Raw genomic sequence first — 25,384 nt, 5'->3', positions numbered from 1 at the left:
CCGTGCCCACACGAGGACAGCGTGTGCCCAGTGCTCAGAGTCACCTCCATCCCCACACGGGGACAGCATGTGCCACCACCACTGAGTACCGTCCACCCGCCATGACAGTATAGCACGGGCCTTCCAAGCCACAGAGCCACGGGGAAGCGGGTCCTCCTGAACGGTGTGTAGCTGCTTTGGAGGCAGCTGTGTTTTGTGAAGTGATCAGTGGCCGCAGGCGAAGCAGGAGTGAAGGCGGAGGAGGCGGCCGACTGTCTCGGAGCCGGGCAACGGTGAGTTTCAGCCAAGCTGCTGTTCTCAGAGGACAGGATTTCCTTCCAAAGGCAAGACGGCCGGGGGCATGGGGAGGAAAGTGGTGGACCCGAGTTAGCTCAGAATAAACCTATGTCTTCGTGAACGTATATACATATATATACGTATACATATTTTTTCGAGATGGAATTTCACTGTTGTTACCCAGGCTGGAGTGCAATGGTGCGATCTCGGCTCACCACAACCTCCACCTCCTGGGTTCAAGCGATTCTCCTGCCTCAGCCCCCTGAGTAGCTGGGATTACAGGTGCCTGCCACCATGCCCGGCTAATTTTGTATTTTTAGTAGAGACGGGGTTTCACCATGTTGGTCAGGCTGGTCTCAAACTCCTGACCTCAGGTGATCCACCTGCCTCGGCCTCCCAAAGTGCTGGGATTACAGGCGTGAGCCACCGCGCCCGGCCATGAACGTATTTTTATCTGGGGTTCTCCCAGGAGGTGGACTTGCCCTTCTCTGCCTTCCCTGGTGGCCTCTCAGCCTTGAAGGGCGGCGCTGTGTCTTCACACCCTGGCACAGGTAGGAGTCCCGGGTCCACGAGCTTCCTGACAGAGCTGGGTCGGCAGAACCCCGGGAGGAGGTGCGCACGGCTTCTTTCCTGCTCAGCATGAGTCTCTGGAGGGAGGTGCTTCCCCCGACCCCTGACTGCGCTCAGAATGGGTGGGGCTATCCTGACCCCAGGCAGCACATCAGTGCCCGCCCTCATCTGGCCACCCAGTCGGCACTGGCTGCTTCCTTGAGAGGCTGCTTGTGCCCAGTGTGGGCACACTCCCCATCGCCAGCACCTCACCCGAGCACTATCCACACGACACAGACAGCCCAGGTGGCTGCAGGCTGCACGGGAGGAAGAACCCATCACCACGCCATTTCTGCCACGCTCCGGGCTGTCTCTGGGGAGGGTGTGCTGTGAGACACAGGCTTTGAACTTGAGCATTTACCATAAAACGCCTTGTCATCTGCGTAAACGACCAGACACACACAGACACGTCACGCATGCTTACTGCACGGCTGCTTCCCGTGAGCCAGCCACCCTCGCCACCACCCTCACCTGCCCTCTCCTCCGCCAGGCTGCTGCTCTCCGAGGACGCTGTCCAGGCCCCCTCCGTCCGCTGCAGTAGCCCCCGAAACAGTAGATGCTTAGTAAATATCTGCTGGTTGGCTGATGGGATGTATTATAGTTTGCTTTTCTTCTAAATACAAAGTTTATAAATCACAACAGCTTCTGTTTTTAGAGCTCTTTAGGGTTAAACATCCCCAGACCTCATAGAAGCTGGTCTGAACACTAAACGGTGGGCAAGAGGTTGCAGTCTGTGGGTGAACGGGATTTCACACAGGCCTGCAGCTCCCCAGGTTAGCTTCTGAAGCCAGACAACATTCCACTTTCTCACTGCTCTGACCTGTAACGCTTCCCGTGGGCTTGCAAGAGGTGAGGGCAGTGTGCATGGGGGGTGCTGGGGGGCTGCGCTGCTGCGCACGAGGCTGGGTGGCATCTCAGCGACACCAGGCTGGTTCCTTGACCGACTCCGAAGGGCTGAGGCAGGGACACACTGACGGAGAGATGGCCTCGGCCCCGGGGGACCCTGGTCGCGCCTGCCGCAGTGACGCTGGGCTGGCGGTAAGTGTGGCCAAGCCGTGCTCGCGGGGTGTGAGCTGACCAAGCTCCCTCTGTTTCATCAGAGACGCGCGCAAAGCCTTGTTTTAGGGTTCTGGGAGCGCTACCCATGCCGACAGCTGTCATTCGTGAATCAACACTGCGAGTGTGTTTCCCTTCGAAACTGGTAGGGAACACCTCTGAGATCCCTTTCCTTCCTCCCTGCGGGGTGGGTTACGACTCGGGCAGAGTGCAGAACCTTCCCCAGAACCTGCTGTACACACAGAGGGTGAGTGGGGCGGGTGCCAGGGCTGCACGGCCCTCATCCTTCTCCCCCGTCAGCCGCTCAGCGCGTCCTGCGCAGCGGAAACACAAGACAGGGCCATTCCCGCCCCATTCGAGTCACCCCGGAGAACTGCCGGCTTCTTACGTGTCCATTTTCTGGAAATGATACCTCGACAGGTTGTAGGTGCTCAGTCACGTTTGTGGACATAATTGAAGGTTAAAGACGCTATAGCAGCAACCACAGTTCATTCTGTGCCTACGACGCGCGGGTGCCCTGTGAACGCCCCCCCTCTAATCCTTACAGCCGGGGTAGTTCAAGGACGGCAGCATGGCCCCAACTACAGAGGCGGAGGCTCCAAGAGGTTAAGGAACATGTTTCAGGTCACACGGTGACAGGACAACACAGCTGATGCTCACTGGGGTGCAGAGGTCCCCATGCCTGCGCTGCAGGAAGGAAGACACTGGCTCCTTGATGCTTGGGCTGGGGATGGCATCGCAGAGGGGAGAGTCCCACGAGGGGCCTTCCTGGAGGGGGCGCGTCTACTCCAGAGGAGGAGGAGGTGCGGGCAAGGAGGAGGGGAGGGCTCTCCAGACCCTGAGGATGGGGTGGTTCCCCCACCGTTACCTTGGCCTCCACCCTCGGGGTTGGCACGTACAGGTCAGCACGGCCAGTTCCCCCACCTGTAACCCCGGCCTCCCTGCCCCAGGGCCGGTACGTACAGGTCAGCACGGCCAGAGAGCGGTTCTTCGGCATGTTCTCCTCCCTCTGGGCCACGAGCGAGCTGCCGGGCTCTGCCTGGTAGGCGCACAGCGCTTCCCACTCCTTCTCCAGCCGGTTCTTGTTCTTCAGGTGGTCTTCCATGTAGGACTGAAAGGGAAGCAGAGGGTCAGGGGCACGCATGAGTGGGGAGCCCGGAGTGTCGGATGCACAAAGGGCAGTAGAGGGTTTCCCACGGGCTGCATGGGCTGAGCTGGCCAAGTGCACAGGCCCGGGCCGCACCCCCACGCGCACAGGCCCCGGCCGCGCCACGACATCACTGAATAGGGAGCTCTCCGTGTCCTGCGGCGTGAGCTCCGGTGCACGCTGCACATGGTATCACGCGGCTGCTGGGTGAAATATGCGCATTGTGACGAAACACATTTTACAGACGTAAATGTAAACTCAGGTGCTAGGTGTGTGTTTGGGAATCAGTTTACTGCTGAGATGATGACAATAATCTCAGGATTTTATGTATTTTATAAATAAAATCCACATTATTACAGGGCCAGGGAGCTCTGACCAAGCTCTTGGTGGGGCTGTTCCACGTTCCCATTTCTGCCTGCATAGAAGTCATGTTTCTGAGAACGGACACACTTTTCTGAACCCACTGGGTGTGATGCATTCCAGAGGCTGGGCTGCTCTGATCTGTGCAAACGTGAAGCAGCTTCTGGCATGAAACAGACACAGACGGACGGAAGCAAGTCCTCTGACCGCGGCGGCTCCGGTCTTCATTTTCCTGGTGCTTGCTGGCGAGCATGACCACGGGTAGACAAGGACGCAAAGGCCTCCTGAAAAGCCCCTTCCACAAAGACCCGTGCCGCCAGCAGTGTACTCGCTTCTTATTGATCCGTTCGGTTGAGAACGGGCCCTGATGTTTAGGAAGAGCATTTCAACGGACCAAGCCAGCCACAGATCACACCACAGGAAGTGACGGCCTTCGCGGCTGTCCTTCTGTGCACGGATTTCAAGGTGCTGTGTGTCATGCGCAGACACAGGTTCCAAGTGTGTCCCCACAGGAAAATAAAACCTGCACGTGCACACACGGTCCTTTGCTGCAAAGTGGCCACGCACCCCAATGTCAGGCCTGGGGTCCAGGCCCCTCTCACCTTCCACCTGCCCCCAGCACCCCCACATTCCACTCACTGACACCCCCTCCGACTGACCTGAGGAGCTGAGATGGGCCCACCCTGCCCACTGCTGCCTGTTCCAGGAGACAGGTGGAGAAACAGACGAGCAGGGAGGGAGGGCCGGCCTGGGCGAGGAGGGAGTCTCGGGTCATCGGGCCTTCAGTGAAGTTTTGATTACAGCTGACCTGAACCCGGGCCGCAAACACAAATCCTGCCACGCTGGCCGGGCTCATGCAGGACTGGGTGCATCAGGCATGTGTGTGGTTCATGCGACACCCCTGTGTCCGGGTGGGTGTGGTGATGAGGGACAGTCGCTCGGCTCAGGGTGGGCTCTCTGAGGCTGCCTGTTGGGGGGTCCCAGGTGGTCACTGTTGCCCCCACCATGACCCTGCTTGAGCCAGCTGGGAAGAGCAGAGGGGCTCCAGTGCCACGAGAGGCTGCAGGAACTCCACGCGGCTGCTTTTCCCACGCCATGCCTTGAGCCTTGGGAACTCACCCGTGCCAGGAACAGAAGCACTGGGGCTGCTCCGAGCCAAAGCAAACGAGTTCATCCACTCCCCTCACCAGCCCAGACACCCAGGCAGCCTTGGGGTTCCCTTGTGTGTGGAAGCAGCATCCCACAGAGATGTCTCAAGTTATGAAATGAGGCGAAATTCAAATGGCTCAATCTAGAAAATGTGAACGATGTACTCTTTCTTTAGAGACAATCGTTTTGGAGTATCAAATTCATATGTTCGTACCAAAGTTACCCTAATAGGAAAAGCAGTTTCGCATGACATAATACTGAAGTTTTGTGAAAATACTGACTCGCTCATCTAGCCCAAATGTGGCGTGTGAGGGGAGCTGACACGTGAAAGTGCGCTCTCTGTTTCTGTAGCTGCTTTTCTCAAGGTGGGCTTCTGTAGAGGTCTACAAATAAATAGGTATAAAACAGTTCCTGGCAAACCGACTCTGGGTCCTGGCTTTTCTTGAGAAAATACTCTTTTCATGAAATCCATCACAAACAAATGGGCTTCCTTCTAAAAAACATGATGCATTCTAAAATGATGAACTCTGGCAGGCTTAATCCAATTGAAAATATTGTCTGCAAAAGAAGCGCTGGATATGATCTTAATTCCTATCAACTGCAGCTGTTTAAATTTTCACATTTATCTTAACTAAGGGAAGCAAAATTATCGTCTGCGTTCTCTTGAATTTCTAAATTTATGGCAAAAATATAAACTGATACAGCTCTGTTCCGCAAGCTCGCGTGGTAGGAGGAAGAGGTAGATACTGACGTGGGGTTTTTCCACCGAGCATGAAGTCGTCTGCAGAGTACCTGACGGCGTTAAAACAGACAAAGCTGCGTCTCTCGGCGCACGCCACGCCAGCAGGCAGCGTTTGTCCCATCCTGCTCATTTCAGCTCGATCTGTTCTGTTTTCTTCTACCAATATTTTTTTATGAAACATCCGTTGTGATATTAAACTGATGAAGTATCCCCCAACCACATCGGAGTCTTTCTTTGATGACTTGTAGGTAAGACGCTTTTCATCTGTGAGTCTGTGGGGGAAGCGACGCCCTCACGGCCATGTTTTAAACAACGAAAGCAAAACCAAAGGGACACAGTGCCTAGTACAGACGCTCCCCTTCCTAGATGGGTTATGGCCCCAGAGTTCCTCAAAGTGCACTGAGGCTGGGCGCAGTGGCTCAAGCCTGTAATCCCAGCAGTTTCGGAGGCTGAGACAGGCGAATCACCTGAGGCCAGGAGTTCAAGACCAGCTTGGCCAACAGGGCGAAATCCTGGCTCTACTAAAAATACAAAAATTAGTTGGGTGTGGGGGCATACGCCTGTAATCCCAGCTACTCTGGAGGCTGAAGCAGGAGAATCGCTTGAACTTGAGAAGCGGAGGTTGCAGTGAGCTGACATTGTGCCATTGCACTCCAGCCTGGGCAACACGAGCAATACTCTGTCTCAAAAAAAAAAAAAAAAAAAAAGTGCTTTGAACACAGGTAGCCTATTGAGCATCACAGCTGAGCCTAGCCTGCCCTACACGTGCTCAGAATACCTATAATCCTCTGCAGCTGGGCAAAACCATCTCACGTGAAGCCTGTTGAGGATAAAGTGTGGAATCGCTTATGTGATTCACAGAACACTGAACTGAAAGTGAGTAACAGCGTGGTTGCATGGGAGCTCCAAGTTCAGTATCTATATAATGCGAGTTCTTCTGCACCACCGTAAAGTCAAACCGTTGTTAAGCGCATTGCTTCTGCACCATTTCGAGTAAAACTGTCGTAAGTTGGGGGCCGTCCGTACTGTGGGCGTCCGTGTCCTGCATGTGAACTTGGACAAGTACCGCAACTCTAGTCAGATGTCTCCTGGAATTATCAGGAAGTTAACATGCAATTTACATGGTACTCATGCCCTTTCCCTGATAGTGGGCATTTAGCTATCGGTGCTTTAAAAACTGTCATTTAAGCAAACAAATCAGTAAGAAAAAAAGCAACAATCTTATCAAAAAGTGGGCTAAGGGCACGAATAGAGAATTCTCAAAAGAAGATATACGAATGGCCAACACACCTATGAAAAAATGCTCAACATCACTAATGATCAGGGAAATGCAAACCAAAACTGCAGTGCAAATCAAAACACCACCCCACTCCTGCAAGCATGGCCGTGATCAGAACCTCAAGCAGCAGACGCAGGTGTGGACGGGGTGATCAGGGAACACTGCTATTCTGCTGGGAATGTGAACTAGTGTGGCTGCTTCAGAACGCAGCACGGAGACTCCTTAAAGAACGAAACGTGTGATCCAGCGGGGAGGCCGGGCGCAGGGGCTGTCTACCCAGAGGGGAAAAAAGTCCTATTTGAAAAAGATACTTGCACACACGTTTACAGCAGCACAATTCACAATGGCAAAATCATGGAACAAACCCAAATGCTTATCAATCAATGAGTGAATGAAGAAACTGTGATGTATATACAAAATGGAATACTAGTCAGCCATAAAAATGAATTAACAGCATTTGCAGTGACCTGGGTGAGAATGGAGACTATTATTCTAAGTGAGGTAACTCAGAAATGAAAAACCAAACATCGTATGTTCTCACTGCTATGTGGGAGCTAAGCTATGAGGACGCAAAGGCGTAAGAATGATCCAACGGGCTTTGGGGACTTGGGGGGAAGAGTGTGGGGGGTGGGCTGAGAGCTATGGTGCAGCGTCTGCTGCTTGGGGTGACAGTGTGTCGGGATCTCACAGATCACAACTAAAGAACTTACTCATGTAACCCAATACCACCTGTACCCCAATAACTTATGGAAAAATAAAAATATAAAGAATTAGCTCAGAAAAAGGAAACCCTGACATTTAAATTCTTTTATTTTATGGACGGTGCATGCGTGAGAGTGTGGCGGTGGGGAGGCTTAGTGTTTAAGGCACTGCAACTTTTGTTTCATAAGTATCACAGGTAGAAAAGATCAGAAAGTGAAGGTAAGCAGAATGGAAACAAGAGCAGCGAATCACCCCAGTGCCACAGCAGCGGGAAGGCAGCCTTTCCCCCGGTGCGGAGGGTTCAGCTTTGACGGCCTCAGTATCACAGAATTTACTTATTTATTTATTTATTTTTTTTGAGACGGAGTTTCGCTCTTGTTGCCCAGGCTGGAGTGCAATGGCACGATCTCAGCTCACCGCAACCTCCGCCTCCTGGGTTCAGGCAATTCTCCTGCCTCAGCCTCCTGAGTAGCTGGGATTACAGGCACGTGCCACCACGCCCAGCTAATTTTTGTACTTTTAGTAGAGACGGGGTTTCACCATGTTGACCAGGATGGTCTCGATCTCTCGACCTCGTGATCCACCCGCCTCGGCCTCCCAAAGTGATGTGAGCCTCATCCCATCATTTTTCACTTTGACGAATTTACTTCTTTAAAGTGAAAAATGATGGGATGAGGCTCACATCTTGCAGATAAGGAAACCAAAGCCTGGAGGCGGCGAGCAACCGGCCCCAAGGCCCCAGCAGCCAGCGGCGGCACCGAAGCCCGGGCCTGGCCTCCGAGGCGCCCTGTGGGTTCCCCCAGCCCGGCCCGGCAGCCGTCTCCCCATCTTCCTGCCATCACCTCCCCTTTCCAGTCGCCTTTTCACCGGTGACCAGGATGGCGTTTCTGGTGCAAAATGTGACCGATTTAAAAGCCGGGCGCGGTGGCTCACGCCTGTAATCCCAGCACTTTGGGAGGCCGAGGCGGGTGGATCACGAGGTCAAGAGATCGAGACCATCCTGGTCAACATAGTGAAACCCCGTCTCTACTAAAAATACAAAAAATTAGCTGGGCATGGTGGCGCGTGCCTGTAATCCCAGCTACTCAGGAGGCTGAGGCAGGAGAATTGCCTGAGCCCGGGAGGCGGAGGTTTCGGTGGGCCAAGATCGCGCCATTGCACTCCAGCCTGGGTAACAAGAGCGAAACTCCGTCTCAAAAAAAAAAAAAAAAAAAAAAAAAAAAAAAAATTACCAAGGGTGCCTAGACTGGCACCGTCCTTTGTCTGAGTTTCCTTGGACTAACCTGATGCTTTCTCTCCCAGTAAGGCTCCTTCCCAGTCTTTGCGCCCCCGCCCTCCTCTGCATTTTGTGCTGATTTGTTTGTAAGGAACCTACCCGGACTTCACGGCGCCACTGCCTCCTCCGCGAGTCCGGTCGCGACACGCCCATGACCTACCCCACCCCGTGACTTTCTTTCCTGCAACTCACGCCGCACATCGAATAGTTACCACTTAACGCATACACCTCCATGGTGTTCGCCACATTAACTGCGAAGCTCTGACTGTCCTCATGCGATTACACTTTTTAGGGCAGGGGCTGCATGTCAGCCGCTCGGCACGGGGCCCAGCCACTCAGCCGACATCCGCTGAGCAATCAGGCGTAACCCGGGGATCTCCGCAAGGGATTGATACGGTAGGGAACATTTTATTTTGATGACGGGCATCCAGAACGCTGCCTTCGAATCTTCTCAAACTTGGAAGAACTTCCCCGAAAAGGAGCGTACGGACCTTGGGAGGTTTTATTCGACATTAGCTTGCTGTCGTCTTCCTGGGGCTGCCCGGCAAGCACCTTCGTAACTCCTGGCAGACTTCTGAGTCACAAGCATGCGGTGCTCATCCGGCGTTCCTGCAGCCATCTGAACCTAGCGGCAGTGGTTCGAATCCGGAAGGGCGACAGTTCAGAGAGCCCTTCTCCTTTCTCCATCTCCCGCGTTCTCCACAGTCCAGGCCCCAGGTGGGGTGCGGCGTCTCCCTGGAGCCTTCTCAGCGGCCTCCGGGCGCCATGCACACTGCACCTGCCGCTGGGTCTCCTCTGGGGCCTGAGCTCCCAGTGGTCAGGGACCCCTTGTCACACGGCTCCGCCCACCCGGCATGGCTCCGCCCACCCCGCATGGCACCGCCCACTCCACACACGGCTCCACCCACCCTGCACGTCTCCGCCCACTCCACACACGGCAACGCCCACCCCACACGGCAACGCCCAACCCACACGGCTCTGCCCACCCCATGCAGCATCGCCCACCCCGCACAGCTCCACCCACCCCACACTGCACCACCCAGCCCGCAGGAACCGTCCACACCACACGGCACCGCCCACCCTGCAGGCACCGCCCATCCCCTCCCACTCCACAGACAGCACCACCCACCCCACCCGGCACCGCCCACCCCGCAGGCACCGCCCACCCCGCAGGCACCGCCCACCTCGCAGGCACCGCCCACCCCGCAGGCACCGCCCACCCCGCAGGCACCGCCCACCCCGCAGGCACCGCCCACCCGTCTGTTCCCTGGTTCTCAGCGTTGGGGAGCTGAAGTGCCCAGGCGAGGTGATCCGCTGTCTGTCCCCGGGTTCTGACAGCGTTTGGGAGTGCGTCTTCCACGTTTTAGAGCGGATGGCTATGTAATTTTGGGTTTTGAAGGGCTCTTGGCTGGGAGAATGCAGTCTGACATTTTCATATTTTTAAGCTCCAGGAAGGGAATTTTACTTCATCAGTCTCTAGAAGGGCCCTGAGCGGAACCGTGTCTCCAGCCTCCTCGGATTCTCACACTTCTGAGGGCCAGACAGGGTGTCCTTGAGAAGGAGTTAATTATTCCCAGATCACACCTGTCACGGAAAAGCCGCCGGGACTCCGACGTGGGGTTTCCAAGGCTGCAGCGACACTCCCCATCGGACGTAATCCCGGAGCACGCGTGACAGCCACACGCCCGCGGAAGACGTGGCTGCGCGCTCTTCACTTTCTCGCCCTTTGAGAATGACGCCATTGGCGTTCATGCAATCTATTTTTTTTTAATGACAAAACTAACTTTTATATTTTCCCAGTTAGATTTTTTTGGGTTAAATATCTTCACTGTCCCGGTGACTTCTGGTTCTTATTTTCTTGACGCACACAATGTCCTCATCTTTCTTTGGATTTTCTGCGCATTTCTTGACACTCTGCATGATTCTGATTCACTCTCCCAAGTGCCTGCTGCAGACTGCTTTTGGTCTTTCTTGATCTCAAATGCATGGAGTCTGAACTTCCTGCTTCTCCTTTCCCTTCCTGATTCTGCACGACATCAACTCAATCGGAGGTTTCCTCTGTTATCCTTCTCTCACTTCTGAACCCACCCCTGTCTCATATTGTTTTCTAGCTCACACTATGAGACCATTCAGAGTCGGCGTGTTAAGGGCAGTCCCTGGGTCACAAGGACCGGGTGCTGCTGTCTCCACGCATCAGGCAAACCACTGGCTTCCACATTTGATGGAATCACTTTACAGAGAATCCCAGAGTCTGTGCAACAAAAGTGGGATTGCCATTAACGCTCGGATGGAGGACGCGTTCACAATCACGTGTTAACATAGTGCAAATGTCGTCGGCACTGTTTTTGGTCAAATGGTGAACACCTTGAGGTCAAGGAGTTGATTTCCAGGAACACGGAGCACAGACAAACCCGAATACAACAGGGTCTGGTTAATGACTGCATGAGCACCCGCTCTTCAGGAGATAGACTGTACTCGTCACTCGCAAAGATGAGTGTGGAAAGGAACTTCTGCAGAACAGGAACACACCACGGACACGGCGGGAAGGCTCTGGCCTTGATGTTGAAGGAGTTCTGAACAGTCTGATACACAGAAGGGTGCGGGTCCCTCCCACAGCTCTTTTTGGCGTGGAGCCTTCTGGCCAGCTGTGCCACCTCACTGAGCCCGACGAGTGCGTCCGAGTAACCTGGGCGTCACAGCCCACAGGGGAGAGCCAGAGGCTGTGTTTCCAAGGAGGTTTGGAGGGGTGATGAGTGACTATGGGGGGCAAGTAGAAGGTCTGCCTGGGTTTGGGGTGCTGGAGGGTCTCAGCATTTCATTAGAGGAAGGGGGTCCTGGAAAGACCCTTCAGTTCCGTCCTACGCTCTGTGGTCCACTGCGGTTCCAGGGACACTCTTAGCCTTTTGTTTAAGGAAATGCACCATGATGAGCCGTCACAAGTACCAGCAGTTGAGTGTGGCGTGAATGTGCATCTAGAGGTGACCGCAGGGACACCGTCCAGTGAGGCACCGTCACCCCACGGGGCAGAGCCACCCCCACTGACACCATTAGAGTGAATACCTAGCAGGGCTCCAGCATTCTGCCACCTCCAGGGACAGCGGATTCCAAGCAAGCACCGGGTCTCTCCCTGCCGAAAGCCGAAGTGAACAGCGCGCCCTTCTGCGCTGGCGTTTCTGCGCCTCCCTGCGTGACGTCAGAGCATGCCACTCCCGCCTGCTCTCTTCTGTTCACTTCTTTTTCAAAGAGCGAAGCATTTCATGGCCCATCTTCAGGGGAGGAATTACTAGGAGATGCTGTTTAAGAGACCGTGTGAAACTCAGCTGCTAGGTACCAGGGGCCGTTTCTCTGGTGGAAAGAGCACTCCAGCAGCCGTGTGTGTCTGACACAGGACCCGACGCACACATCATATTCTGAGACTGCTTTATGGCACCACTCTACTGGTGCTGACGTCGAGGGGCACTTTCCAGGACCGCTCAGGTGATCATCCCATTTACTGAAAATAAGAATTCTACTGCCCCACGTGCAGCAAGCCAGCATGGCACGGGAGCGGGCTTTGGGCCACGGTGCTCACGGGAAGGTGAACGGCGTGCTGTGTTACGGGCCTCACTCGTCCTCCTGTCAACACCAGGAGGAAGCATGGCTGCCGCCGCTGAGTACCGGGTGGTGCATCTGGAGACGCGTAAAGGGTCCAGATGTGGCTCCGTGTGCATCCAGTCTGCAGGCACGGGATCCTGGCTCAGCCAACACCGACTCACCTGTCCCTGTAGACCCTGCTGCCAAAGGCACCCGCAGAACCCATGGGAGGCAGAGTAAGGGCTAGAGCCAGCCGGTGAGATTTTAGATCCATTCAGTCACTGAAACTCGGTTATTTTGGCATCTAACAATGAAGGAGTGAGATGGAAAATGAGTCCCCACGGGTGACCGGAAACCCCATCACTCTGTGGGTCTTTGGGTATGGGACGAGTGAAAACTGCCAGGTGAAACTTCATTCCTACAAGGATGCTGCCCGCAGTAGCGATGTCTTCCCCTGTGGACTGGGTGTGCCATGGGAAGCTGGGCTCTGGAGAACGCAGTCATCACCGTCCTCACAGGGAAGGCGGCACCTCTGCTCCCTTCTCTACGGATGCTGCAGCACAATGCCCTTAATTTACTGAAGATTACAATCAAAGCTTTTATTGCAATGAAGAATAAAATCCCTTTACATTTTCCTTCCTTGTGACAAGACCACAAGTTCGTGCTTTGCAGTGACAAGCTAGAACAATGCTTTTAAAAGCAAGACTCACCTGCTTTCACCGGCATGTGGGGAAATGATGACCTTTTCTTTCTTTAAAAATAAACACGGTCACCTGTCTTCATTAACACAGGAAAGGGAAATGTTCATGTTAAATTTTTGAATTCCTAAAGCAGGACATTTAAATTCCACGCAAAACTGTAGAAGTTTGATGAGGTCGACTGACTTGACTCAGGACACACAGCTCCAGGGCTTAGGGAGCAGCCGGAGCTTGACAGGAAGGTATTTTGTTGTCTGTAGATTGCGGCATCTGGCATATTTTAAATATTATTTGTTAATATGCAGCAGGAATGTTAGAATATTTAAAGTTAGAAATTCAAAGTCGTTTATGTAAACACAAAGAAGAACAGATACAGTTAAAGGATCAGAAGATAGCTTCACTCTTAGTTTAAGAAAGCTCTTCTTGAAACAGGAGTCATGAACCACACAACCATATTCAAATTTCCATCTGACTCTTAGAAAGAAACGGCCAGCACGTGACGTGGCACGGGGTGAGCCGGCTTCTTTGCCACCTGCCTCTCCAATGCCCCGTTCGCCCCAGTCACGGCCCCACCTTTGACTTGCCATGGAATTCCGGGTCTTACTCAGCCGCTGTAACAGGATGGTTCCAGCTCTCCAAGCAAGGAATGTAAGATGCAGGGGGACACACACACACTACCAAAAAACACAGGCCCACGGTGGCCAGCTCCAAGAACACCACGGGCCGAGGTGGACTTTACTCGGGAGAAGCAAACACCATTTTGGAATTCAACCTCTGGGTTATCTGTACAAAGCCAAAAAGAAGTAGAAATGGGACCCAGTGAATTAACAAGAGTCCATGAAAGACCATTCCTGGGGTCTTTTCACTTTTGATTCCATTTAAAAAATTACTGTCATGGAAACTTGTTTTTAAGGAGGAAATATTCCCACACGTATCTGCAGTAAGTCACAAGCTTCCCTTATGCTAGAGAACTGGGAAGTGGTCAAAGCAGATGAAACTGGCTCGCAAAAGCCTCCTCCTGCGGGCACCATGACTGGCCTCCCTGGTCAACGTGAATTAATGGCATTTATTTCAAGCTCTTCCTCTGAGAGTTTCGCCTTCAGCTGACCTATTCAGAGGACCACCTGGAATCTCTGGCAAGCCCAGCGACCCTTGAAAACTGACCTCCGTACGTCTTAACGTGACTTAGAAATCAACTTCCATTCTTCGCATTGTTACCAATCAAACTGTGGAGTAATAGAAAATCATAAACCATTAAAGTGGTGGAGAAAGTTCAAATACTTCAAGATGGAATCTTCCGGAGAAAGTCCCCAGCGGGCACGTGGTTCGGGCGGAGAAGGCAGAGTGGGCAGCAGGAACAAAGTGTAGCAGGAGAAACAGGGTGTGGTGCGCAGGGGTTTCAAGACCGTGAACGCCACTGAGTTACCTGTTTTATTTAAAACTTTTTCATCATTGAAAAATAAGATCCTGGCACCGAGAGTTTAGAATGCCCCTCAGATAAAACTCTCAAGAAAGTGGCATTCTTTTTTAAAGGACTGTTGGAAAAACACCATAAGAGGACCGATTCCTCGCCTCTGAGAGAGGCGCTGGAGTGATCACACACCTTACGTACTTTTGGAAGACCAAAGGGAAAGGAAGGTTCACTCTTTGGAAAGTGGTGGGTTAAGCGGACATGAACACGGTTCCATCTCGATCGCATAGAACTCAACTAACTGGAAGCTTCCATTAGTATATTTTTATTAGAATTTGGCTTTTGCTGTTCTAAACCGATAACAAAGCCCAGAATTGTAAGAAACACACCGATACAGGTGTTCTCACACAATGCCCAGGAGGCCTGCAGGGTGCTTCCCGGGGTCCGTGAGTGACCCAGTCTCTGCGTTGCGTGCAGACCCGCGGTGCGTGGAAAGGGGGCCTGTGGACCAACGCCCCGTGATCCTCCACTGAAGTTTACGACGTCCACTAAACTTCCATCATACGTTGACAGAACAATATGACCATTCGATAAAGACTTAACAACAAACACCCTCATGGAAGTTGTTAATAATGAACACATTCTGTTCTAGAAACGTTCCAATTAATAAACTTAGAAAAAATAAGTAATTTTTTCCTTACCACCTACTCTTACTGAGTAGGGGAGAGTCTTGTTCTTTCATACGATTGATAGATTGTTTTACGCTGGGCATTTTTAAGCAAGATATTGTATTAGGGAACATGCGTAGGAGGAGGTGACGGGGTCACCTGCAGAAAGACTGAGAAAGAAGCTGTTTAATAATGGGGGTGACGACAGAGACGCTGCTTTGTATTTCAGACTGTCATTCTCAGAGAAGCGCAGAGAATTTTAAATGAGCAATTTTATGAATCTTATTATCTTATTTAACATCTTAAAAATTAAGGTTATGTGAACATAGGTAAAATATGAAGATGAATGCTTATAAGCCATGGAAAATAATTCAGAGAATTACACTATGTTTTCCATAAATGTACCACTATTAATATGTAAATTTAGGGCAAAAGAGGTCTGCCTGGCATTCTGAGTGAACCGTGAATGCCTCCTCTGGTTTTGGGACGGGGCTAAGAGCTGCTGCCGTTTCGGTCGGATTCCGGCCCGTGTTGTGGTGGGTTAGTCATCTGTCCCTTCAGTCCCCCAGTTTGATTAAGTGCATCCTAGAAGCCAGGGGTGGCCTAGGTTTGGGGGCACAGTAGTTAGCTGGCCAAAGACCCTGTCCTCATGGGGCTCATTTCTTTCATTTTTATCTATCTATTTATGTTTAGTTTTTGAGACAGTGTCTTACTCTGTCGCCCAGGTTGGAATGCAGTGGCGCAACCTCGGCTCACGGCAACCTCTGCCTCCCGGGTTCAAGAGATTCTCCTGCCTCAGCCTCCAGGGTAGCTGGGACTACAGGCGTGCACTGCCACGTCTGGCTAATTTTTGTATTTTTAGTAGAGACAGGGTTTCACCATGTTGGCCAGGATGGTCTCGGACTGCTGACCTCAGGTGATCCACCTGCCTCAGCCTCCCACAGTGCTGGGATTACAGGCGTGAGCCACTGCGCCCGGCCTCATTTCTTTAATTTCTTTAGCTGGAGGGCAGGCCATGTGCAAGTAGATAAACACAGCTTGAAAAAGTGATTTCAGACAACAGTGAGTGGTAAGAAGTCACCATGAGTCACACAGCAGAGCCTGGGTGCGGGGACAGGGTGCGCCTGGGATAGTCTTGAGGGGGCCATGGGCAGAGTCTGCAGTGCAAAGGATCCTGGGCCTGAGCGGGGCTGGGGGTCCTACCGGGAAGGGCAGCAAAGGCTGGGGCCCTGGGCCGGTCGGCGTGGGCGTTCGAGGAGGAGGGAAGGTCGGGGCTGCAGGGAAGGAATGAATGTGAGGGCATTGGTGCTGGGCAGAACAGGGAGCTGTTGGCCTGCCAGGACTCAGCAGTTTATTTTACGAGCCACGGGAAGCCTTCCAGAGGTTTAAGTCGAAGATGCTGGCGATGATGTTGCTTTTGAAAGAGCACCCTGGTTCGCAGGCAGGAGTGGAGGATGCAAGTCAGGACTGCCGCGGCCGACCACGGAGGAGCAGGCAGTGGTCCTGGCATGGGGAGCAGTGGCGGAGGTGGGCAGAGGAGGGCTGGGTGGGGTGCCAGGCGGGCTGTAGGCAGGGCTCTCCAGATCAGGCCCTGGAGCTAGGATTCTGTCTGCTCTTCTGACCTGCCCTTCCTCACACGCCTAAGACGTCCCCAACCCTTTAGCTTGCAAAATATTTTGTAATTGTTTAAACTCTTAATCTCCCACAGAACCACAGCAAGGAAAGACCCTCGGATTTGATCCGAGAGACAAGGTCATTCACAGTCTTAAGTTAGCTGAAGTTAGAGATCTGTATAAAAATCTGAAAAATTCCAACCACTCTGGTATTTCCAATGCCTTTATGCTTTTGTTACGTGGGCAAGACATTCGGACATTTGACGGCACTATTTAGCTTCCAAAACAACCGAATCACCAACCTAACCTGGATCGCCTTGATGTGCTCGTCCATGGAGGAGGCGATTCCTGAAACACAGACAAAGGGCCCACCTCGGTGTGCACGGCGCACACAGGGCCGCACTGCACAGGCGTGGCCACCAGGCGCGGCCCCAGCGAGGGAATCGTCCCCCTGGGTCAGGGGCCCGTACGGCCTCTTCAGACCACCCGGGCTCCAGTTATTACAGGACAACTGCAATCACAAACTGCTTTCCCCCGACACAAAACGAGGCTGTGAAAGATTCACGGACCGAACCAGGCTGGCCGGGGCTCCAGCCCGTGAAATCTATTTCGAACGGAAACCAAGGAGGCAGCCAGTCTGAGAACACCAGAATTTAGAGACGGAAGCCTGCACATACACACCGGACATGGTCTCCTGGAGCCCAGAATGTTCTAAAGAACCCAACAGGGCTCCAGGTCCCAGATGTCCTGACCAGCCAGCATGTCTCAGGCGTGACTGTAAGTCCAGGACACATGTGCAGCTTTGCTCGGGCCCTGAAGGCTGGCTCTGCGGTCCATTTCCCTGCATGTGCTTTCTGCTGTTCACAGCGGCACGGGGCTCTGACCGGACAATGCCACACACACGTGTCAGCGCCGACGTTCAGTGGGAAGAATCGTGAGGACAAAGAGGTAGATGGCAGGTGTGTGTTGGGCACGCCCCACGAGCTAACTGTTTGCTCTTCATGGTGCCTACAGGAAATAAGAATAAATAAAGGTTCCTCTTCAAAGCTTTCCTCTTACTTCATTGTGAATAAATAACCATTTCTTCAAAGGTGACTTTAAAGATTTTGCTAATAATCTTAAAGTAGCTGTGAGTCATTATAAAGAAATAAGTGTGTCCTGTGTTTTTAATTCTTATACTTTAACCTAGATACTGGCCCTGACATGCCTGGACAAGTCCAGGCAAGTTTTAGATCACAGCTTCTTCCCCATCCTTATTTGGAAATGTCATTGCTTCTCTGAGCATTCCTCAAGTGACTTCCTCTTTCCCTTTGTTCTCCTCTGCCTTTACCTCTTTAGGAAAGTTTTAAGTTGTGAGCCAACGGGTGCAGCCCAGACTGTGAAGTCCAGTTCCAGTCGATGGAACCAGGACACAGCAGTAGGGCGGATGCATTAGATATAAATGTCCCTGCCTCCTTTGTCTGGTGTCCTCTCGTGGCAAGATGGCTAACGGGAACACCCTGTCTGCAGAAAGTAAAGTTGCCTTGCTTCAGAAAAATTAAATTTATATTCGAGGGCTACTTCTTTTGTGGCACCTGGGGCTGAAAATTTACATAAAACAGTGTCTCTAACGTCGGATATAGCCTGGTACATCCTACATGATCAGTACCCACTTGTTGGATGAATGCAGGGTACAGGCACCCACTGAATTTCATTGTGGGAACCTGAGAGTGCCTCAGTCTCTGATCTCAGGCCACTTGTGGTCAAAGGCTGGAGCTGTGTGCCAGGCACATGGGTTTCAGGTAACAGTCATCTTCACTTTGGAAGTGCAGGTGAGACACACTGAGTCACAGTGGTACTGCCACGCAGGAGTTTTGGACGGGTGGTGACCAGTGTTTCACGTGATGACTTTAGTTACCAATAGTCACCACTCACCATTTAAAATCAAACGAACGATCAGAAGGGGAGAAGGGTAGACAGCTGGGACGTGAAACCGATGTTCATTTTTCTAGAATTTTCTTCTGTATTTTATTTTCTCAGCCTCAGCTCTTTTCTCTGGCTAGCTTATAGACTCTCACCCCAGCCAGGATATTTGGAACTATTGCATAATCCATCCCCAGAATGCATGAGCAGCTCTGGACCCTATAAAATATTCATTCACTTTCAAACATACTTGCACCCTGCTGTCAAATGTAGACAAAGTCATATGAAGTATCAGGAAATCGCTATTTTAATGGCAAATACTTCCCCAACCCTCTCTTTCCACTGAAACATTTTCTTCAAAATTATTTTCATAAGAAAGATTAACAATTTCAACATTAGTTGCTAATCCCCTTTCATTTAAAACTCTGCTGATAAAATTCTTTGCTTGTCATTCAAATAGTAAGTAATAATTATAGATTTGAGGCTTCCATCTCTGGCTTCATTAATGGTAAATTGCATGGAAGTCTGAAGCACAAGTCAGCTTTGATACATCTCAAAATGCAATTTCCATAGCTTCCCTTGGCTATGTACAATTAATTACACAGTTAATAAAGGAAAGATGTTAATGAAAGGAACAGTATTCATCAAGACCACCTGCCTTTACCAAGTATCTTTTGCGTGTTTCTCTTCTTCTTGTAATTTTGGTCTATAGACAGTTACAAAATAAACAACTGGCAGTGTGATAATTTTAACGCCAGCCTGCAGCTCCTTCAATTAAAACAAGTCTAATGAGAAATTAATTCAATCTTATGATATTTCTACTGATTTCTGCTTTTTAGAAGTTTAAAATATCTATGCATGGCATTTCAAATTCCTGAAATGGCTATTTATCAAACACCAAGCTTACTGTCCAGGGTCTTCTTTATACCAGGGTCTACGGTCGTCACCTTTGTGGACAGACAGAAAATGCTGAAAAACTGGGAGAAAGCATGTGGCAGGTGAAGAGGTAACGCTCGGTCACTCCAAACAGATTCGACTCCTCTGATTCTTTTCCATCCATTTTAAAGCTCTCTGCTTAGCAACAATTAAATCCTCTCATTCAATTTGGATGATCAAAGTTTAACTATAGTGAGTTTAACACAGAAACCAATGCGAACCTTTACAAAGAAAGGATCTTCTAAGGCTTAAATGAGAAGGATAAATCGGAATATTATAATCAGAAAAAGGAAGTTGGATAAAACTATATTTCTGTTTACTTTTTATAACTTATTTGAACAATATGAAGAAATGGGGCTTGCATATATTCATTCTGTAACTTTTTTATTAATATAAATCAATACATGTTCCTTATTCAATGAGAAAAGAATTTGATTCCAGCTTCAAACGTCTCCCTTTGATTTATGAAACATAGTTGAAGCCACGAGTTATTTAAAAATTCCATTAGTGTGCAAAATTCAGCAGAAAAGCAACCTTGGATTCCAAAGAGATAACAGGAAAAGAGCATGTAAACAAAAGAAAACAGTTCCTGAAAATGCAACCTTTATGTAACCAAGCCCCAAAGAGGTCTCCCACCACGCTGGCTGATTCTAGGAGAAAAACAGAATCTCTAAAGCGGGCAGCAGCCCCTGTCATTCATCCCGGTTCTGCCACAGGCAGCCACGGGTGGGGGCGTCGGGGCGGCTGGGCAGCCACGTCCATCCACACTGGCCTGCAGCAGCCTGGGGAGCAGTGGTTTCCCGAAGATCCCCTTTGGAAGCCGCCTGTATCGCAATTTCTATGCACTGTGTGGCAGCAGACCCATTTGTGTAAGTGGTCATGCACCCCCGTCCCCACCCTGATGGTCGCCTACAAAGCCCATATGGCCAAAATGAGGTGAGCAGATTCAGAGACCAGATTCCTCTGCTGGCACCGAGTGAGGAGAAGCAGCCAGAGGAGACCGTGGTTCTAACAGCGAGACCTTTTGGAAGAAGGGTGAGGAGGGGCGGCTGCCAGGCAACGCGCAGACAGCTTCTCCTGCTACAAAGCAGCAGGTCTTTTCTTAGCAGAGCCGCCTCTATTCTGCGCCAGTGATGCACTCATTACGGTTTTCCGATGAAGTTTTTAGGAAGGATAAACGATTCCAGCAAGTGCTAGAAAGGTTACCTAGGACAGTGGCGGAGACACCCCTCTTTCCTCCCATCTGCAGAGGAGAAACACTGAATTCCCTAACACCTGATTTGAAAATATTTGCAGAAGTTCTAAGTGTTCACCGGAAGTAGAGTGTTTTGATGTCTCCCTTCCTAAAACCCACAGGCGATACGCGCTCGAGCAATAATAAAGCACAGGGGAGCCAAACACCTGCAATGCGGTGGCACCGAAAATGCCGGAAAGACTTGCTCGTGCGAGGCTTAAAGTCAATACCCAGCTCTTCACCAACCAAACGCACCGACGAGGAGTGAAGCCGAGAGGGGCTCCTCCTCCTCCTCCACCTTCCAGACCTTCTGGTGAGCTGTGAAATTTCTAAAGTGCTGGTGAAGGGAACAGAGCACTTAGGCTTCTGTGGACAACCACAGTGAGCACTGTTGGCTGGTCACTGCTCCTCTACCACTTGCTTTGAAATGAGGAGTTGGAAGGAGAAGAGAATAGAGAGTTGACAGGTCAAACAGTGTTTCTGCCTTTTGGGGTGAAGAGTCAGAGGTGAGACTATCAGAGATATTTTACATCTTTTCCCAGCTCGGGGCCACACGGTGTGGGGACCAAATTACATGCCCACTGGAATTCCCAGCATTTGCAGGGTGAGTTGGGAGTGGATGATCGAGGTCCCTCTTGTTGCTGGGACTCTCATCTGTCCCTCCCTGTGGCTGCCTCTGTCATCACTCTGCCACGTGGGCCACCTGGACTTCCCCAAGGCCACCAGCATTTGCGTCGGGGCCCACTCCCTGCTCGCCTGCTGCTGACTGTGGCCCATCGGCTCTCCCAGAGGCAGCACATTCTGGACACGGAGATCACTTCGCCTGCTTACAGGAAGGTGAGTGTGGAAGGCAGGTGGAATGTGAGTACTGCCTGTCTTTCACTCTAGACAGCCATTGGTAGAATGTCCTTCCTTCCCTTCTTCCTTCCTTCTTTTTCCTTCCTTCCTTTCTTCCTTCCCTCCCTCCCTCCCTCCTTCCTTCCTTTCTTCCTTTTTCTTTTTCTTTCTTTCTTTCAGATGGGGTCTTGCTCTGTCACCCAGGCTGGAGGGCAGTGGCATGATGTCGGCTCACTGCAACCTCTACCATGTTGGCCAGGCTGGTTTTGAACTCCTGACCTCAAATGATCCATCTCCCAAAGCGCTGGGATAACAAGTGTGAGCCACCATGCCCAGCTGTCTGTCTTTATTATGCAGAACATAGAGTTGGTTCTTGGAGGTGATTGTCAATGTGATGTGAGGGGAAGCGTGGTGTGGCTTCTGCATGGTTTTCCTTCATGTAATTTGCATGGCATGTGTGTTTCCAGTTGATATGAAGGAGATAACCCAAAGCATCTTCCTCCACAGACACCTGGAACGCTGGAAAAATGGCACAGTCAGCCTTTTACAATATTGAGGGAAATCCCCAAGAATCCAAGATGAAGACGAAAGTGAAACTGGAATGGAAGATGTGAGGCCTGAAGCCGCTCAAGCCCTGGGTGGAGGGCAGGCAACAGGATTCCCTACATCTAAAATCAGGGTCTCAGACTTTTCTGCCCATGTGGAGCCATCAGGGAAAACGGCTACCCTGCAGGTGGTGAAGAGCTGGGCCTGAGACCCCCACATTACACATGACCCACAATGACCACACCCTTAGTGAACGGATGTGCTCATACCACAGGAAGCTTGTCTGTCTCCCTATGGACTCAAAATGGGAAGATGCTTGAAACATGGTCCTCATCCAGAATTGAGGCTCAAAGTTACAATACATGAGTGATCTGGAAGGTGAGGATTTCCTCTGACATGATTTCTATCTGACATGAAGATAGTCTTGGTTTAATGATAGCCTAGTGTGTCTGTCAAAAGCTTTCTTGAGGTTAATACTCTCAGAACAGGGCCACACAAAACTAGAACTAAAGCCCCACCAATGAGGAGCTTATAATCTGGATTTATAGAACCACCAGAAAACAAACTACCATGAGCAAATCGGCAAACATCAAAGAACAGGCTAGACCCATGAGAACTTAAAGTGTTAGAAACCATCGTATGATGCACTGATTATGATTGAAGGTGTTAAATTGGGAATCAACAATGTAAGAAAAGACGAACCCAACGATTGATCTGAAAAGGAACAAATTAGAACTGCAAGTGAGAACCATACTCCTTAACATTATAGCTACAATGGATGGCTTACAGGTTAGACACTGCTGAAGAGAGTTGCTGTATATTGGAAGACAGATCTGAGGAAATTCCCTGGAATGTAGAACAGAAGGATAAAGAGAGAAATAGAAAAGGGATTTAAGAGACACGGGAATAAGAAGGTCCAACTTATTTCTATTAGAGGAGCGAATGGAAGAGAGTCAAATGTAAATTATATATGGTTTATAACTTTCTATAATTGGCTGGAGACAGGAATTTCAGATTCAGAAATCACAGTAAGTTTGGAGCTAAAATAAAAATTAAAATAAGTCCTTACCAAGACAGAGCACAAGGAAACTCCAAAACAGTAAAGATACAGCAATCAGGAAGGAGCTAGAGACGGCCCAGAAAGGAATGCTGTCAGACACAGGGATCAGGAAGGAGCTAGGGCCAGCCCACAAAGGCACTGCCATCAGACCAGCAACAGTCTTCTCAAGCAGGGGACACCAGAGACAAGAGAACAGGGTTTCAAGGTAATAAAATAAAAGGAAAGAGAACTTGACCCATGGCTGATCTCTTATTATGCAAGTGAGGATCAAAGCCATTTTCAGACAAAGAGAAGGAAACTTTCCCAGTAAAAGACTGAAAGAAAGATATCCTTCAGAAAAAAGGTAATTTTATCCAAAGGGAAGAATTGAGGAATAAAAGGAATGGTGATGGGGGGAAGGGGCGAACCTCATAAAATGAGAGTCAGTCTGAACACATGCTGAGAATGAAAGCTAGTAAAACAAATGGTTGATTGAGGGATGCAAAGAAAAGGGACTACTGAAAATACCGAGCAATACCGTGTGTGTCAGAGGGAGGCAGCCGAGGCCTGTGTCTCCGTTCCCATGTGAGGAGGGCTTGTCAAGTCAAGCATGGCTACTAAAAGTATCAGGATAATCACTAAAGTGTAACTGCTGAACTAGCCAACGGGGAGAGAGGGAATAAAGAAAACCCCTTCACTCTCACAGAAGGCAGGAGAGAATGCTGTGACAAAATAAAACAGAACTCAGAAAACGCAGGCACACGTCAGGCAAAGGATGAAAGTTCACAGCTAACACTGAGTGATGGAGAGAGGAGCTTTTTTAAAGAAAAACTTACTTTGGCAACGTGGTCATAACCATTTTATGTTCCATAACATTTAACTTCTAGCATCTCTAGTTATAAGAAAGTCGCCGCAGCACTGTTGCATGGGTTTCTAGGCAGCCACGTTCTGTGGAAGGGGAAGTCAGGCTCACGGGGTGTAACGCCAGCCCAGACGTCACACGGGGAAGCCAGACTCTAGATGTTGCACCACCTTTTTACCGTAGCACCAGATCCTCCTGGCTTTCTGAGATCACTTCCCTCTTGCTCCAGAGAGAAAACACCAGTGACAAGTCAGGACCTGCTGGGCCCTGGCTGCTGCATCCTGAGTGTCCCCACCTTCTGCAAATGCACATAAATGAGTAATTGACTGTTGGGGTTCGAGAAGCCATGGCAATCACACGTGCGTCAAGCAGCACTCCACACGCGGACGCACGGAGCTGCCGATGTCTGCTTATGCGCTCACCCAAGTCCAGGCTGCTCGCCTTCTGCTCCTTCCCCTGTGAGCGCCAATCCTGTGAGTAGCCTCTGCTTCCTGACGGAGCTGTGCAGCTTCCTTCTCTGAGTGCCACCTGCCCAACACGGCTGTCCTTGCCGACCAAGACCTTGCCTCAAATGTCCCCCTCGAGACCCCCTACAGCGCCCCCACCACCACAACCCCACCGCTAACCCTGTGAAGGACAGAGACACGCTTTAGCAGAAGAACGCAGCTTGGCGTGCGGCAGTGGCCAGTGTTTCTCCAGCCATCCACCCCCTTTTGCCCCAAATTGATTGTGAGCCTCTTAGGAGCCAGGCTGACAGCCTCCTTCACACCCAGCACCCGCACTGTCCTCTGCCCAGGAGCCGTGAGAGGACCGGAGGGGCACAGAGCCCACCTGATGCCAGCTTGTTTATGAACTGCTCGTGGAGCTGCAGTGCAATGGAATTTCAGAAGCTGCACGTTACAACCCATGTTAGCTTTACACATTTACGTGAACCCTCAGATAATTCCATCCAGGCCCCGAACTGCAGTCATTCAGCTTCTCCAACGCTGTCTACACACCTGCAGATGCAGGAGTCACCAGACTGGCCGGAAGAAGGCGGCCTCTGGTCTCACCTCCTCCCCTCAGGATGCCCTGGGAAGTTTCCGTGAGTTCACAGCAGCCTGCGGACGTCCCCGTCACTGGGTGCTCAGAAAACGCTGCATGAATGGAGCGCTTTCCAGACCTGATTTTACACACCAGCTTCAAGTGCTTCCTTTCACAACCGTCAATTCGTGGACCTGTTAACTTTTGCCAAATTTAGTGATTGGTTTTACCCAATTTAATTTGACAAGTATGAGCTGGATGACTGACTGCACTTCTTCTGTCGTGCTCCATCCACACGCTGTAAGAAGGTCTTCCAAGCCAGGAAATGGCAAAAAAGCAGCTAAAAAGCAGGGCTCCAGGACAGCGGGTGGCACTGACCCAAGCCAGTCGCCCCAGCTGCCAAAGGCCAGGCCGCGTCGCAGGGGGCTGCCTGTGTCTCCTGCGGA

The 25,384-nt window shown here is 50.9% G+C and overlaps 1 protein-coding gene across 4 annotated transcripts in view; it reads right to left on the bottom strand.

The window, feature by feature from the left end:
• PTPRN2 (protein tyrosine phosphatase receptor type N2) overlaps positions 1-25,384 on the bottom strand; it is a 972,293-nt gene that overhangs the window by 74,379 nt on the left and 872,530 nt on the right. For all 4 annotated transcript variants that reach the window (XM_039472901.2, XM_074378841.1, XM_039472902.2 and 1 more), the window contains one exon: positions 2,905-3,052. In XM_039472901.2, coding sequence (XP_039328835.1) covers positions 2,905-3,052 — 148 coding nt within the window. The remainder of the gene's footprint in view (positions 1-2,904; positions 3,053-25,384) is intronic.

The sequence above is a fragment of the Saimiri boliviensis genome, chromosome 10 (genome assembly GCF_048565385.1).
Source record: "Saimiri boliviensis isolate mSaiBol1 chromosome 10, mSaiBol1.pri, whole genome shotgun sequence".
Lineage (NCBI taxonomy): Eukaryota > Metazoa > Chordata > Mammalia > Primates > Cebidae > Saimiri > Saimiri boliviensis.
This window is presented reverse-complemented; position numbering and strand designations above follow the sequence as displayed.